Here is a 14,702-nt window from a genome sequence, read left to right on the forward strand (position 1 = left end):
ATATGGTAGGTGAGGAAAATGGAACCCAGGGAATTAACTCGCCTAGTAAGAGCAGAGCTGGGATTCATTCTGGCAAGGATTGGGGAGTGTCCATGCAGGGCCATTAGAGCCAGTTATCACAGTTTGACCCCTAGGCCTGTCTGTGCTTTCTTCATCCCACCTTCTAGAAATCTGTGCCCCACACTATAGCTACTGCCCTCAAGGATTTCCCAGTCTACTCCATGTAGAAAACAGGTTCACAAGCAACTCTACCGAAAGGCAGAAGGAAATGAGTCTGTAACAAAGGTCTAAGCTCAAAGAAGGAGCATTTGATTCTAGCCTAGGAAACTGGAAAGGGCTTTTACAGAGGAATTCCCATTTGCACTGACCTTGTAGAAATGGAGAAACAGAGAAAGGGAGGGAAAGACAGAGCCTGCTGAAAAGTTTGCCTGAACAAAGACAGAGGTAGGGAAGTAAGGAACACATGGAAAACCAGGAGTGGCCTGATGTTAGTAGACTGTGTGAAGAGGCGTCATGAGGGCTGAAAAGCAGGTCAGAGCCAGACCCTGGAAGACCTGTGTGCCATGACCAAGTTCAACTGCTGCCTTTAGGTAACAAGGAATCACGGGTGTTTGAGAGACAACACCATGCAACCCAAGGTATACGCCAGTGTGAAGGAATAGGGAAGAGAAAAGACAGAGAGCTGTCTGTGCAAAAACACGCCAACAACAGCTGGTGAGAGCTAGGAAGGAAAGCAGTGGGCAGACACAGGAGATGCTGAAAATGGAAGGTGTCCAGGGCCACTGCCTGGATGTGGGGCTGTCAATCAGCACTCTGGAATCAGAGCAACCAGAATGGCAAGCCTGTTTGTGGCGTCTCTACAAAATTGGCTACAATTACCTTTATTCTGTTTTTACTTTCAGTTAAGAAATTACTTTCAGCGGAGGGGTGGGGGGTTGGGGTGGGTGGTTCTGTGTGCTTTGTGTATTATAATTAAAAAACAACAATTAAGGCCCTGGCGCCCACATTCCCCCACAGCAGCACCCACAGGGCTGCAGTTCTGGGGGCTCCCTCATTTCTAGTCACACTTCCATCTGCACCCCCAAAAATAGATTCCAGCATCACCTGCCTCTGGGCTTGTTGGAAGTGCCAAGGGACTGGTTTCTGGCTTATGTTCTGTAAGAACTGGGTTGAGCTTCCTAGCAGACAACTGAGGTGGATAAGAGTTCTAAGAAAAACCTTGGGAGTAAGGAGGCAAAGGGCAGGGATGATGGAAAGTGTTTGTGTAACCCTCCTCCACCTCCCTACCACCATCCCCCCCACACACACATGGAGGTTTCTCTTTCAGGACTGTTCTAGCCCTTTTTCCCTTTCAACCACCGACCACTCAATTCTTGGAGGGAAAATTAACATTCATTATGCAATTTATCTCTCTCCTTTTAATCCAGAGTGTCTGTCTCCAAGGTCCCTACTCAATAATTAATGTTTGTTCTCATTTTCCATTCTCCAGAGCATCTATTCTTGAACTGTAAGGTCAACAATTAACACTAATTATGACTTTTTTCTCCCTCCACTGTTGGCTCTCAGAATCCCAGGTTGCCTGCTCAGCCTGGGTTCTGGGTGAGCATGTGGCTGCGTGTGTGCGCTCCAGGCAGCCCTACCACAGCTGCGCAAATCCATGCAGCCCTGACTTTTTTGGCAAACTCTCCAGTATATTTATTATCAGTACTGAGACAGTGAAGTAACAAGAAAGAAAGAAATGAAAGTATTTAAAGATGAATTTGGAGGGAATTTAACTTAGAAGATCTAAATCTCTTCCAGTTTGAATTTTCTAGAATTCTCTGTGATTTTTTCTTCCCTATTACCACTCACCACTTTCTTTCTCTCTCTCTCTCTCTCTCTCTCTCTCTCTCTCTCTCTCTCTCTGTTTCACACACACACACAAACTTTCCCTCTAAAAACTATTCTTCTTTCCTTCCTTCCTTCACTGACGACCTTCCCATCTGGTATCTCTCCCTGAACTGTTTTTCTCAGGTCTGTCATCCTTATTCTTTTCAGCCATTAAAATGGCAAGGTTTTCATTTTGACCGACAAGGACAGTTAGAATAATTCTCACCTCAAGTGACTCCAACAGCTTGCAAAATAACTCCATCAGGAGCTATGAGAAATCCTGCCTGTCTTTGGGGCTGGCATCCTTCCTATCTGCCCTGATCCAATCCACCCCTCCTATGGGCTACAGCTGGGACTGGGGCACCTCCTGCGTATCTGTCAGTCCTGTGTCTGCCACACTGAGGTTCCCCACATGCATCTGTTCAGATCTAGGCATCTCCTCGCTGCATGTGTCTAAGGTTAACTGTTTCATGCTTTTGCTCTGTCAAAAGCTCTCACAGAAGTTCAGCATCATGAGCCCTGCAGGGCTTCACTTTAAACATTTTGGATGAAAACAGTATTACGTTCAATGGTTTTTAATCCTAGATCAACCTTCTCTCCATAATGGCACCTATACATTCTGAAAACCATCCAATTCACTGCAGACTTAAGCGTCTTGGCATCCACTTTGTGCTCTCCCCTGTCTTGCATAAGGAAAACATTTTTTTTCAAGTTTTTCTCACTGTTAGGTAAAATTCTTTATTATTTTTCAGTCCATTAATTTGTTTATTCATATATCAGCCATGAAAATGAAGGGTCCAATATTCAGCATTTCCTGGAGAGTAAGCTTTTCCCCTAAAAAGTCACCATGACGTCTCTCTATCATTTGACTCATGAACAGATTATTCCATATCTGGCCTCCAGAAACACACAGTGTCTCCCCAAATGTGCCAGTGAGTAGGAAATAGGATGCACTTCTTAGAAAGCCTGAGAAATGTGGAGTCCTCATGAGTTTACTCCTGGCCAACCTAGTATATTGTGGTCTGAGTATAAATATTAGGGAAAAAGAGAGTCAGCTAGAACCAAATGCTTCCACTTAGCTGGCTCAGGAAGGGTATGTGGCAGGAATGTTATATACCATGATAATGAGGTGGATGTCGCCCCTATAGTTGTACAGAGACAGCTCAGTCTGCACAGCCATATGCCGGGAAGTTGTCTGAAGACTCAGTGCCTAGTACCTTAAATACAGAGCAGAAACCAGTTCTGTCTTTTCCAAGATTCTCTTTATGTTCATTTTCCCCATGGAGAGATATGCATAAGCTGAAACTTAATACCTCATTCTCCATCCACAGACATGGCTGCCTCTACTTCAGACCAGGAGGAAAGGATGATTACATAGAGACTCTCCCCCTCTCCTAAAAATAGTCTTTGATTAACAGGGAAATGTGTGTGGTCTTCCTTATTGCTTATTTGGGGAGAGGCAGCAATGAATCCTGCATGGAGGACCTGCCATACTAACAGGAAGCAACAGATTGAGGGCTGGAGCCAAAGCTGGGTGGAGGGAATTGTTTTTGCCAGAGATTGCAAAAGTAGGAGAAAAGGCACAGTCGTATCCTTGCCAACTGCAAAACCTGTAAGCAAAGAACACCTGGGCATCCAGGCCCTGCACTACCCTTGCAATCTTCCTTGGCAGACATCCTGACCTCAGGGGAAAGAGACTCTACATCAGTTTTCTCATACATCAGTTAGAACTGAGCCACAGCAGCTGTTAAATAGGAACCCTCTAGTTAAGAAGATGATGGTGGTGGTGGTGGTGGTGGTGGTGGTGGTGGTGATGACATGATGGTGGTAATGGTGGTGGTGGTGATGGTGGTGGTGGTGTTGATGATGGTAGTGGTGATGGTGGTGGTGATATGATGATGGAGTGGTGGTAATGGCAGTGGTGATGATGATGATGGTGATGACAATGATGGTGCTGATGGTGGTAGTGGTAGTAATAGCTGTGGTTATATAAATCTGATGTGACCAACATTGTGCTGTGAGTGCTTTATTTCATTATCTTACCTCATCCTCACAGCAATGTCTGAGATAAATACTATTATTATCTGCATTTTTCATCTAGAACAATGTGACTAGGTTAAGTGACTTGTCCAAAGTTACACAAAATGGTAAAGCTAGAATGTGAAGTCTAGGAACCTGCATTTTTACTGCTGTGTATGGTTACTTGGTAGTACCAGTATAAATAATCATATTTCCATCTGATAATACATGAGTTAGTAATAACTTCTATAACAAAAGTTTCTATTGAACATCCAATTCCTCCTCCAATCCCCCTTATTCAATATTAGATACCTTTTCATGGGTAGCACTGAAAATGATTTGTAACTTTTAGTAATATGTGGTAATGAGAAGCTGAAATAAAGAAACAGTTTGGGAGAACCAAGAATGAGACAAATTTTCAAGCAAGGTACACCTGTTTTACAGGATAGCTCTTGAAACCAAAATTCTTCCTAATATAGCCTAAAATAGTACAATTCCTCTTCATTCTACCATTAAAATCTTACCAACAAAAGATTTACTTTGGATTCAGAAGCATCCTCCTAAAATACTGTTACTTCTGAGAAGCTAATGTGTCACACTTCAGTAAAAATGTAATCAGCTGTTCTCTTGCAACCGAGCTGAGCACAACCGCTCTCTAAGGGACTAAAGATTCTGATAGCAGTGAAACCAAGGTGAGTAATTTGGAAGGAGAGGTTTAAAGATTGAAATATGCCTGAGTGCTGTAGAGCCCCAGTGGGCTTGGATGAACCAAAGAATTTTAGTATATGGAGAAGGGGTTACTAGAAAAAGAAAAGTACAGAAAGGGATATGGTGGATGCCAAAGGCATTAATCTATTACAAAATCACCCCAGGCAAGCTCTACACCCAGGAAAAGAAAAGGAACCTTTATTCTTTCTCCTCTCTGTTCCTAACAACTTTAAATCTCTTTCTTTCTTATTTCTAAGCTTTAAAATGTACTGTTCCTTAAGTTCCATCCCTCACACTGCAAAAAACTAAAATTAATTAATTAATTAATTAATTAAAATACACCATTTTCTGTGTCTTGAGCACAATCCTCATGCCCTGCCTAACATTTTTTAAATTGTGGTAAAACAGGGAGCTGGAGGTATGGCTCAAGAGTAGAGCACCTGCCTTGCAATTTCAAAGCCCTGAGTTCAAACCCTAATATCGAAAAAAAGAAAGTGATGAAATAAACATACAATAAAAAATTTGCCATCTAAACCTTCCCTCCCTCGCACCCTCTCCCCCTAGGCAGTACTGGGATTTGAATTCTGGGTCTGTGTTTACTAAGCAGGTTACTACAGGTCATACCTCCCATCCTTTTTGCTTTAGTTGTTTTTGAGATAGGGTCTCACATTTATGCCTAGACATTCCTCCTATTGGTATTTCCCATGTAGCTTTTTTCTTTTTTTTTGAGATTGAGGTCTCACAAACTTTTTGCCTGGGCTGACCTTGAATTATGGTCCTCCCGATCTCCATTGTTAGGCAACCAATCTCCACAGCTCTTTTCATCTTGCAAAACTGAAACTCTATACCTACTAAACAACTACTCCCTTTTCTCCCCTCTCCTGGCCATTCTTGTGTTATCCTCTTCTCCCCTGTCTTGTACCTGGGGTAAAACTCCTGTTAGTTAACAACTCAGTCCCCAACTTAGCTCTCAGGCTGACTTCCCTCCAGGTGGATTTTCAGTTTCCCCTTCCCTACTGGGCAACAGGCCCCCTATGCACACACACTGCACCTCTCTCACATGCTGTCTACTTAGTTGACTGTTCTCTCCATCTGACTGCAAGCTTTGTAAGGCCAGGGACAGAACCCACCAGCACCCCAGTACCTGGTGCAGTGCTGCTGACAATGCCCACTGTCAGTGCTTCATGGCATTTGCTGCTTGAAAGAGCTAAGCTACAATAGGGGTTAGCAAGCTTTGTTTCAGATTGACTCAGGAACCTAATCACCATGCAGAACATAGCATCTGCTGGAAGGCGCAATCAGATGACTGCCATCGACAAGCACAGAGCCTCGGCCAGGGTTCAGAGCACAGGTAACTTATTAGTTCCCTTGATTTGCTCACTGACGTTAGCAAAAATGCTTGTATCTCCTTGTGCTCAACATCCCCTTTTTGTTTTTAATACTACTCTGAAATACAGACACTCCCTGCAATTGACTTCAAGGTAGAATTTAAAACATCCATTCATTGGAATCACCTATAAGGCTGTCATGACTTTTTTGTTTTCTTTTTGATCATTTGACTTTAATGAATACCTTTAAAGTGACAGCATTCTAAAAATTTTATATACACGGTGGACTTTGTGTGTATATGTGAACTTAAAGGTCAGTTTCAGCTATTTGCAAATGACTTTAAAAGTCAGGGATATTTGTCTTTTTATAGAGGCATAAAGTCAAATCATAGACATTGCAAGACTGGGAGACAGAAGACTGTCACTAAGGTAGTAAGTGAGCCTAGCCAACCTCCCAGCTCCCATATTTCAGTGTTGTGGTCTCTGAGCACTGTAGCATTTGCTATCTTGTGCAGGTTTTTATAAGTCCATAGAAGAATGCTGATTTGCACACATGCACACACACATACTCACACATTTTTAATGGCTCCAAAAAAAGGACCAACTGCTGGGACAAGAGATGGAAGTTAAGAGAAAGTGAAGTGCTCTTACAATTTGTTGGCTTTCTGCCAAAAAAATAGTTTTTATAAATCACTCTAATCCTTTACTTATAGACCCACCAATTGTTGAAAACTTCTCCCTTTTTTTTCAGTTCTACTTCAGTTGTACTGGAGCTAGGATATACACTGGGGGTTTTCACAACCTAAGGATGCTTGTAATTCTCAGGAAGTGTTTCTCCCAAATAGCCAGGATGTGCTGTTCACTCAGTGCAGGACACGCACGAGGAGTGAGGTCCCAGGCTCACTCCTTAGCACAATACATTTTAAGGCTGGTATGGATTTTGAGAGAGGGGAATTACTTAATGTAAATTAAAGTTGAAAACATTAATTTTTCTTCTATCAGAGCAACCAAAATGTTTTAACTTTCATTAACCAGTAATCCATAAATACTGTTTCCAATTCATTACCCTTTAGATATTTGTTATCTTCTCATCAAAAACTGCCATAAAGAGGCACGAGGCTTTCAGTGCATCTCCTTATGCCATCTTCACACACACATCAATGCATTTCACTCTCTATCACACCTGTAATCCTAGTTACTTGGAAAGCAGAGATCAGGAGGATCATGGTTCAAAGCCAGCCCTGGGCAAAGAGTTCCCAAGACCCTATCTTGAAAATACTCAACACAAAAAAGGACTAGCAGAGTGGCTCAGAGTGGCTCGAGTGGTAGAGTGCCTGCCTAGCAAGTGTGAGGCCCTGAGTTCAAACTCCAGCACCACGAAAAATGAAAAAGAAAACAGAACAATGAGAGCCATTTTAAGTGTTCTAAGAAGGGGAGGAGGGGAAAGAGGGAAAATGATGGAGGAGTGGATCTAATTAAGATACATTGTAAGCACATATATAAATGTCACAATGAACTTCCCCTCAAAACAACTAATATATGCCAATAAAAATATAAAAAGATTGATACTAGCTTTTTAAATTTTTTTAAATATGAAGCATTAGACTTTTCTTTAGAACTTTTTTTTCCTTTCTCTTTCTGTCTTGCTTTTTTCACACACTTTATAGCCTAAAGATTTTGTTATTGTCTATTTCCCCACAATTGCCCATTTGAAAATTAATGTAAACACCAGCATTAGAATGTGCTCAACAAAAAGAATCAGTGAGTCTGTTTTACAAAGCACAACGCTCACTCATTCATTCATTCAACGCTAATGTGACAAACAGTACACAGCAAATACAGTTGAGAGACAGAGATCATGCCTTCAAGAGGTCCACAGTGGTAGAATGTGTTGAGAGCTTTGAACTCAGCCTGGGCTTTAGGAAGGAGAGAACACTTAAGCTGAATATCTAAAAGTATACTGTGTAAGACTGAGCCAAGTGAAGAAGAAAGGATGCCCTAGGGCAAGGGACCATGTGAAGGTCAGAGAACATGGCAGCATGGGAGAAATGTAAGCAACTTGTAATGACTGGACCATAGGGTAGATGCAGGGGGAGGAATGGTGAGGAACTCAGCTCCTGAGGTAGGCAGAAGCCAGACAGATCCTGAAGGGCCACAGGTAGCATCTAAGGAAGTTATCCCAAGATGCATCTTGAGTGGAGGGTTTCTCCTGTAGTTGATATTTTGTTGCTACACAGTTGAAATTTAAATTCTGTCACTGTAGCTTGGTTTCTAATTGGGACTTGGTAAACTGCCATGTACCTTTGATTTCTCCATAAAAAATAATTTATGAACTTTTGAGACAAGTTGGTATTCCCAAAAGTAAAGCTGGACCCTTGAGACTTATCTAGATTTGGTGTACGAAGAGGTAAGTAAATAAAAGGACTGTTTTTCCAAATTAGAAGAAATATATTGCCCTCACATTTGCGAGGCGCTTCCATATTTAAATTCAGACTGACTCATATTTCCTAAATCTGTCTACTTGGCTCCTTAACTAAAGCCCCCAGGGTATGTCTTTAGCCTGAGGTTTTCTCAGGTCCTCAACAACTGTATGATACCCTGTCTCACCCTCCTCCCCACCCAGGAAGATTTAAAGGGAAATATGTAGCATAAACAGAGTCTTAAATCTTGTCCTAAGAGTTTGATAATGACAATACCAAAGGCCAGCTTGGGTCATGCATTAAGCAAGCAGACTTAAAATTTATTATAATACTGCAAACACTCTATAGGTCATAGGCATCTAAGTCACATCATATAAAGTATTTTTAGATATTCTTAAGGAAATGTCAGCAGCACCAGAATTATCCTTCCTTTTATAGTGAAGTTTATACTGGGAAATTTTTTTTAATAATCTGGAATTAGCATTTTCCATTTATGACCAAAACACAAAATCATGAAGGTACCAAGGCTGACATTCACAGCCTTCTCCTTCTGGTTTCTGCTGGGGCCAAGAAATCTGTGTGTAATGCTGTGAGAATGCAAAGGGGCTTTTTGCACTCACTGGACAGTAGGATTACCACCTCCCGGAGATGAGACCCTTCGAGTTACGGGACAAGTTCTGTAAGAACATACTGGCAATCAAAGATACTCATGTCTAAGAAACGGGATGTGTGGGAAAGCGCCCTAAACAGACTTTTTAAAAGAGGCTCCTGCCAGCACCTCCAACAGCTACTGCCCTGGTAACCATGGAATATTTGGCCACTTTGGAGGCTGCAGGTTCAAAATTTTTTGCCAAGTTCTGACACACATCTAGGAAGGAGTCTGGTGACTCTCTCTGGAGTTAGGTTTCTATTGTGACCCTAAATGGGGCCCATCAGAGCTTCCGTACCCAGGGAAATAAGCACTCTGAAACAATGGGAATAAATATGACCATGTTTCATTTTTCCTTAAAACAATAATTTGGGAAGTATACACTGTCAACACAGATTTAAATAGAAGAAAAATTTAAGGGGCAGTATTCCATTCTAGAACCAGACGCTCTTTCTTGCTTTTCAAGTTTTGAGTGTTTGGTGAAGGATGCCATGATCTGAAGAAGACAAGAAAGGGTTGGGATGAGGCCCCTATAGTAAGGGTCACCTCTGAGATGGCCTGGTTATCTGTTAGGAGTGCTATCTCCTCACTAAAAGCCTGCAGTTAGATTAATGCTAGCATTTGAAAATCTGCTCGAGCCTGGTGCTGGAATGTGTTTCTGTTTATCTCTTTCGTGGCAGAAATGTTCATCACAGAGAGACTGTGTGTGAGCTCTGGATTTCAGGCAGCCCAGAAGTGGGGCAGTGTAAGGATTGTGGATGTGCACACAGCTCCTGAAAAAGGAGGAAGACGCAGGCCCTGTGTTCCCAGGCAGTTGCCTGGGTTAGTCAGTGGATTCATCAGTTTCCTTGACTTGATAGCAAGGGTAGATCTTGCCATATTGTTCCAAGAAGGAGTTTTGCCACCCCCATTGCTTTATCTCTAAGGAATGCAGTTGGAGTCACGTCTCCTCCTTGATGGACCTCCGTAAATTACCAAGGTCTTGACCCAAAAGATGAGAAGTCCTACGCGATTTTTCAGTCTCCTATCTAAAAATGTGTTTACATTTCTTGAACTCTGGCTGACTGGTTCATTCTTCTGGTGTTGCAAGAACTTCCCTTCTGCATTAGAATTTATAAGTTTCATTTCTGAGAGACCCATGCTTCTTTCCAAGCCACAGTGAAGTCAACCTCATCACAACACAATCCTGCTGGGCCGGATTTGTCCAGAGATGGATCATGGCCAGGCAGCTGTGATGTGGCCAACACAAGCATGGCTAACTAGAAGCAGTGGGATATGGCAGGAAAGCACAAAAGTCAGGGCATCTGGGTTCTGGTTCCTGGTTTTGCACTATTGCAAGGACTAACTATAAGCCAATCACATGAAATCACTCTCTGGGCCTCAGTTTTCCCCCCAAGCTGATTCAAATAAGAAATGTCTGTAAGTCAATGCAGAAGCCATTTTCAAACAAGACAGAGAACAGCTGAGAAATAAGAGAAAAGGGAAGGTCATCCCACAGGGTTGAGTATAGGCTTGGAGTCAAAATGACAAAGATATAGAGTTACAGATGGCCATAAGCTCAAAGAGCTACTGATGAGTACAAAGAAGGGAAAAAAACATCTTATGGTACACTGGTCCCATTAAAGAGACTAAAATGTTTATCAGCAGAACCACGTGCTTAGTTAACTGTTCCTCAAATAAACATCCCTGTATAAACATTACCTTTACTTGCTTAGGGAGAATGAAAGAAAATAAATCCTATCCGTAAGCAGCATGCCGTTTTAGACTAAGGCAGTCTTAGACAAATTCTTCCTCCAAACCTCCTCAGTTGTACACTGTGGGTGAGTGACTGTACCTTTTGAGTCTCAGCTTTGCACTTGGACAGAGCAGTGATAACCTCGACCATAGAGGAACGTCACGGGAACCACAGGCCAAAGCCATGTCAATGTCTGTGTGGCGCCCACTTAATGATGGGCTCCCTGATGTCCACTAGTAGTCTCCTCCCACAGCCCACTTTGACCTTGACCTTGACTTGCTTCATGTTCCTACCTCTCCTGTTACCCCTCCACATTATGAGGGGAACTGAAGTCTCTGATCTCTCTCTCTCTCTCTCTCTCTCCCACTCCCTTTCTCTCGCTCTGTCTCAGAGCACACAGAAGCATTTTCCTACTTCAGCGAAGTGCAATCATACAAAATTTATATTTAACAGCATCAGCAGGTTTTATTCCATCAATATTTCCTTTTTAATTTCAGCTTTATCTGAATTTTAATAGCACAAAGCATTTACTTTTGTTCTTTTAAAAAGCAACCAAAACAAGAAAAACCCAAATTTAAATATAAGGTCTTAACAATGTATTTAGCCCAGTGTTTAGATCATCCCTATGGAGGTTATGGATGCAATCTGATGAGTAAATACGAATGCCACAGGAGCATATGTGTTTATAACCCTGTACACATGTTAATTAGGTATATGTGAGTGATACACATGAAAATTTATGAGACCTAGATCTGACAACCTTTATCCTTTTTCTCTCTGATTTTCACCATAGCAAACACTGAATCCAGAACCAATCTTCACATGAATCTTTATGAAACCTCACCTTTGACCCAAGCAACAGAGAAGCAGGTATTGACTCTGTATGAGCATAATATGGAGAATAAGACTCTTGGATTCTTGTCTCAGTTTTCTGTGTGACCCTATGTGAGACTCTACATCTCTCTGGACCTCATTTACCTAATCAGTAAAATGAAGCAAGTCGGGTGTAACATCACAAATGTTCCTTTACCTTTAGGCATGGAATGTCTTAACTCAGTTGGGACTATATTGTCTGGGACTATAAGCAGAGGCAGCCTTCTCCTGACTTCTGCAAAGTCAAAAAAGGGAATAAGGAGATCAACCTGTAGCTTCCATTGAGGTAGAAGATACAGGTTTTCATTCCTAATGGGGAGAGAAAATAGCAGTCAGAGGGTGGGAGATGCAAGAATAGTCATAAATAAAGAAGAAAATGCTTCATCTGCATGGGTTAAGCATACCTATTAGTGGTACAAGGAAATATGTGCAGAAATATTTATAAGCTCATTTCTTCACTGGAAGCTCTCAGGCTGGGGCTATCTTTAGATTCTCTCTAGAGAGACAACTCAGGGGAATTCCTAGAGCTGAATCCAGGGCACCTGAGGCTAAAGCAGCCCACACAGCTCCAGGGGAATCTCACATCTCTCCCTGCCTGTGTCTGCCGTCCATCCACGATCCCTATTTCTCCCTTATCTCCAACTTCCTGCCACTACCTGGTTTTTCCCTGATTAAAAAACTTCCTGCCACTGCCTGGTTAAAAAGAATACAGAAATGGGCTTGTTTTCATCTGAGGCAGGACCTGAACTCTGTCAGAACCCCAGGCTTGGGTCAGGCCTCCACTGAGGTAAAATACAACTGGGCCAGCTGTGCTTTTGTTGTTGTTTAGTACCTACTTTGCAGATGCCCTTTATAAGACATCTGGAGGCTTTGGGGCTAGGGCACACTGGCTTTAGAGTTTGAATTCAGAGCTTTGCACACAGGTGCTCTACCACTTGAACCACACCTATATTGGGTGGTGTTTTTTGTTTTGTTTTGTTTATTTAATAAGAGACTGTGACTAAGGAAAATACAATATGGTGCATTTTACTAATCACACAAATCCAGAGGCCATGCAAATGCCTCCCATATCCTGAACACACTCCAAATTCACACAGCCCTCTGTGATTCAGGGGCCCCACTATCACCTGTGATCAAAAAGTGGCTCAGCCATCTCAAATTAACTCCTAGACTGAAGTATGAACTTTGCACTCAGAAAGAACAGCACAGACCTTGGGTCTTAAACTCTAATCCTGGTTTCCCTGCATGGCTGCAGTCAGTCTGCTTACTCTGAGAACTCTATGGGCCTCCTTTGTAAAATGAGGACCTGGGAGGGTGAGGATGAGGTGTCCCACCAGAAGCAGCTGGTTTGTTAGACAGGTAGTCTTAATTCCTTTAGAAAGAGGCCAGGAAAGAGAAGTCATTTGAGAGAAAGACTAGGGAGCTGGGCCAGCCCCCAAACCCAGAGAAAGTGGGGTGGGGAAGGTAGGAGTACTTCCCCTTGTCTCCCTCACCCCCCCTACTTTACTTCTTGAGGCTAAGGGCCCTTTATTAGATTAATCACTGACTCCAATTTTAACTACTTCCTCAACCTACTCCACATAAATGACTAATTTCATGTTTACTATAAAGCATCTGGAAAGGATTTAGAAACAAATTTCTGCCCTCCAGACTTGAGTTACCTACCTGGATGCGCCACTGGCAAACGTGGTAAGTTCCTTCCACCTTTCCAGCTCTGAGGCAGGCGAGGATATCACACCAAATTGAGCTCCATCAGTATCATCAGCTGCTTCTGCCCTTTTTTCTTTTCCATGAATCCCCCACTGAATCTCAGCCCTCCCTCCCTCCCTCCCTCCCTTGGGTCTGGCCATCTTATGAGTTGAATCATATGAAATACTTTTTTTTTTTTTAATCACAGTGCTAGCTGACAGAGGACGAATCCCAAAGGTGGAATGTTTTGATGTCACCACCCAGTAAGAAGTCACAGGCCTAGACCAAGAAAGCGATTGTTGATGCGTGGGCGGGGGTGGCAGGCAGACTCGGTTCCCGGTGGCCTGGCTCTGCGGGCTGCCTCGGGCGCCCCCTACTGGCGGGACTGAAAACCTCCGCTCGTGTCCTCGGCGGAGGCCTGCTCTGAGCAGGAGCAGATAGGGTGAGGGTCCCACCGACAGCACACCCGACCAGGATCCCAAAAGCCAGGCATCCTTCCCACGCCTGACCCGAGGACCGGGGCCTTGGAGCCAAATCCATCAGTGAAATGAGGGCAGGAGCTGCCACCGGCAACTTCTAGGAGTCGGGAGAGGGGGTTAAGTTACGGAAAGGGAGGGACGAGAACTACAAGGGGAAGTGAGGAGATGAAAAGAGCAATGAAAAAAGAAAAAGGAGACAGGCAGACATGTTTCAATTCCAAGCTCCCATTTCCTCTTTCAAATGAACTGCCTCCCCACTGTGAGCCGAATCAAGTATTTATGAAGGCATTTTTTGCATGTTAATAGCTGCACGGGGATGGTGCGGGGCCCTTTTCCAAACACAGGTCCTCTCAGTCCTCACCGAATTTGGCATTCTCCTTCTCATGTATTTCCTCCTGCCTCGTGGCTCCTCCGCAGGCCCTCCATTTGATTAAGGGAGATCAGTTCCTGGGGTACCTTGGGAGACCCAGCTCTGCTGTTTCCTCGGTGGGTCGCTGACATCAATTGCCACAGGGCTGTTCTTCTTCCCCAGGGCCTGTGGAAAGGCTGCAGGTGGGCGAGGCCAGCAGCGCCTAAAAAGAGTTTAACACTCTTATAAATGGAAATTCCAGGAGGAAGCAGGAGCATATGGATGCAGTGGAGGGAGAAACTTCACCAAAAAAAATAAAATAATTTCATTAACTTTAACAGCAAAGTACTGTAACAGTACTCAAGATTACATCCTAGTTTAAAAGAAAAACATTAAGAACCAGTTAGAAAAAAAGCAAAGGTATAAACAATTCATACAAAAATGATAATAGAAAACAAACATGAAAAAAAAAAACCTCATCCTGAGTAGCAATTAAAAAGCATATTGAGGTGAATTGTGGGTGCCATTTCATAGTTGAGATTCCTGCCTCTTTCTGCGTGTTAATGGTAGTGCCCAGTATTGCC

At 43.0% G+C, this 14,702-nt stretch overlaps 1 protein-coding gene and 1 long non-coding RNA gene across 8 annotated transcripts in view; one reads left to right on the forward strand and one right to left on the reverse strand.

Annotated features, from left to right (window-relative positions):
• The window catches only part of LOC141422618 (uncharacterized), a 123,340-nt gene extending 109,907 nt beyond the window's left edge, over positions 1–13,433 (reverse strand). Inside the window, exon 1 of the long non-coding RNA XR_012447335.1 lies at positions 13,267–13,433. This is a non-coding gene — a long non-coding RNA (uncharacterized lncRNA). The remainder of the gene's footprint in view (positions 1–13,266) is intronic.
• Kiaa2012 (KIAA2012 ortholog) overlaps positions 1–14,702 on the forward strand; it is a 110,953-nt gene that overhangs the window by 49,174 nt on the left and 47,077 nt on the right. For all 7 annotated transcript variants that reach the window (XM_074071431.1, XM_074071432.1, XM_074071428.1 and 4 more), the window contains one exon: positions 11,522–11,598. In XM_074071431.1, coding sequence (XP_073927532.1) covers positions 11,522–11,598 — 77 coding nt within the window. The remainder of the gene's footprint in view (positions 1–11,521; positions 11,599–14,702) is intronic.

Source organism: Castor canadensis, chromosome 4 (assembly GCF_047511655.1).
Source record: "Castor canadensis chromosome 4, mCasCan1.hap1v2, whole genome shotgun sequence".
Classification (NCBI taxonomy): Eukaryota; Metazoa; Chordata; class Mammalia; order Rodentia; family Castoridae; genus Castor; species Castor canadensis.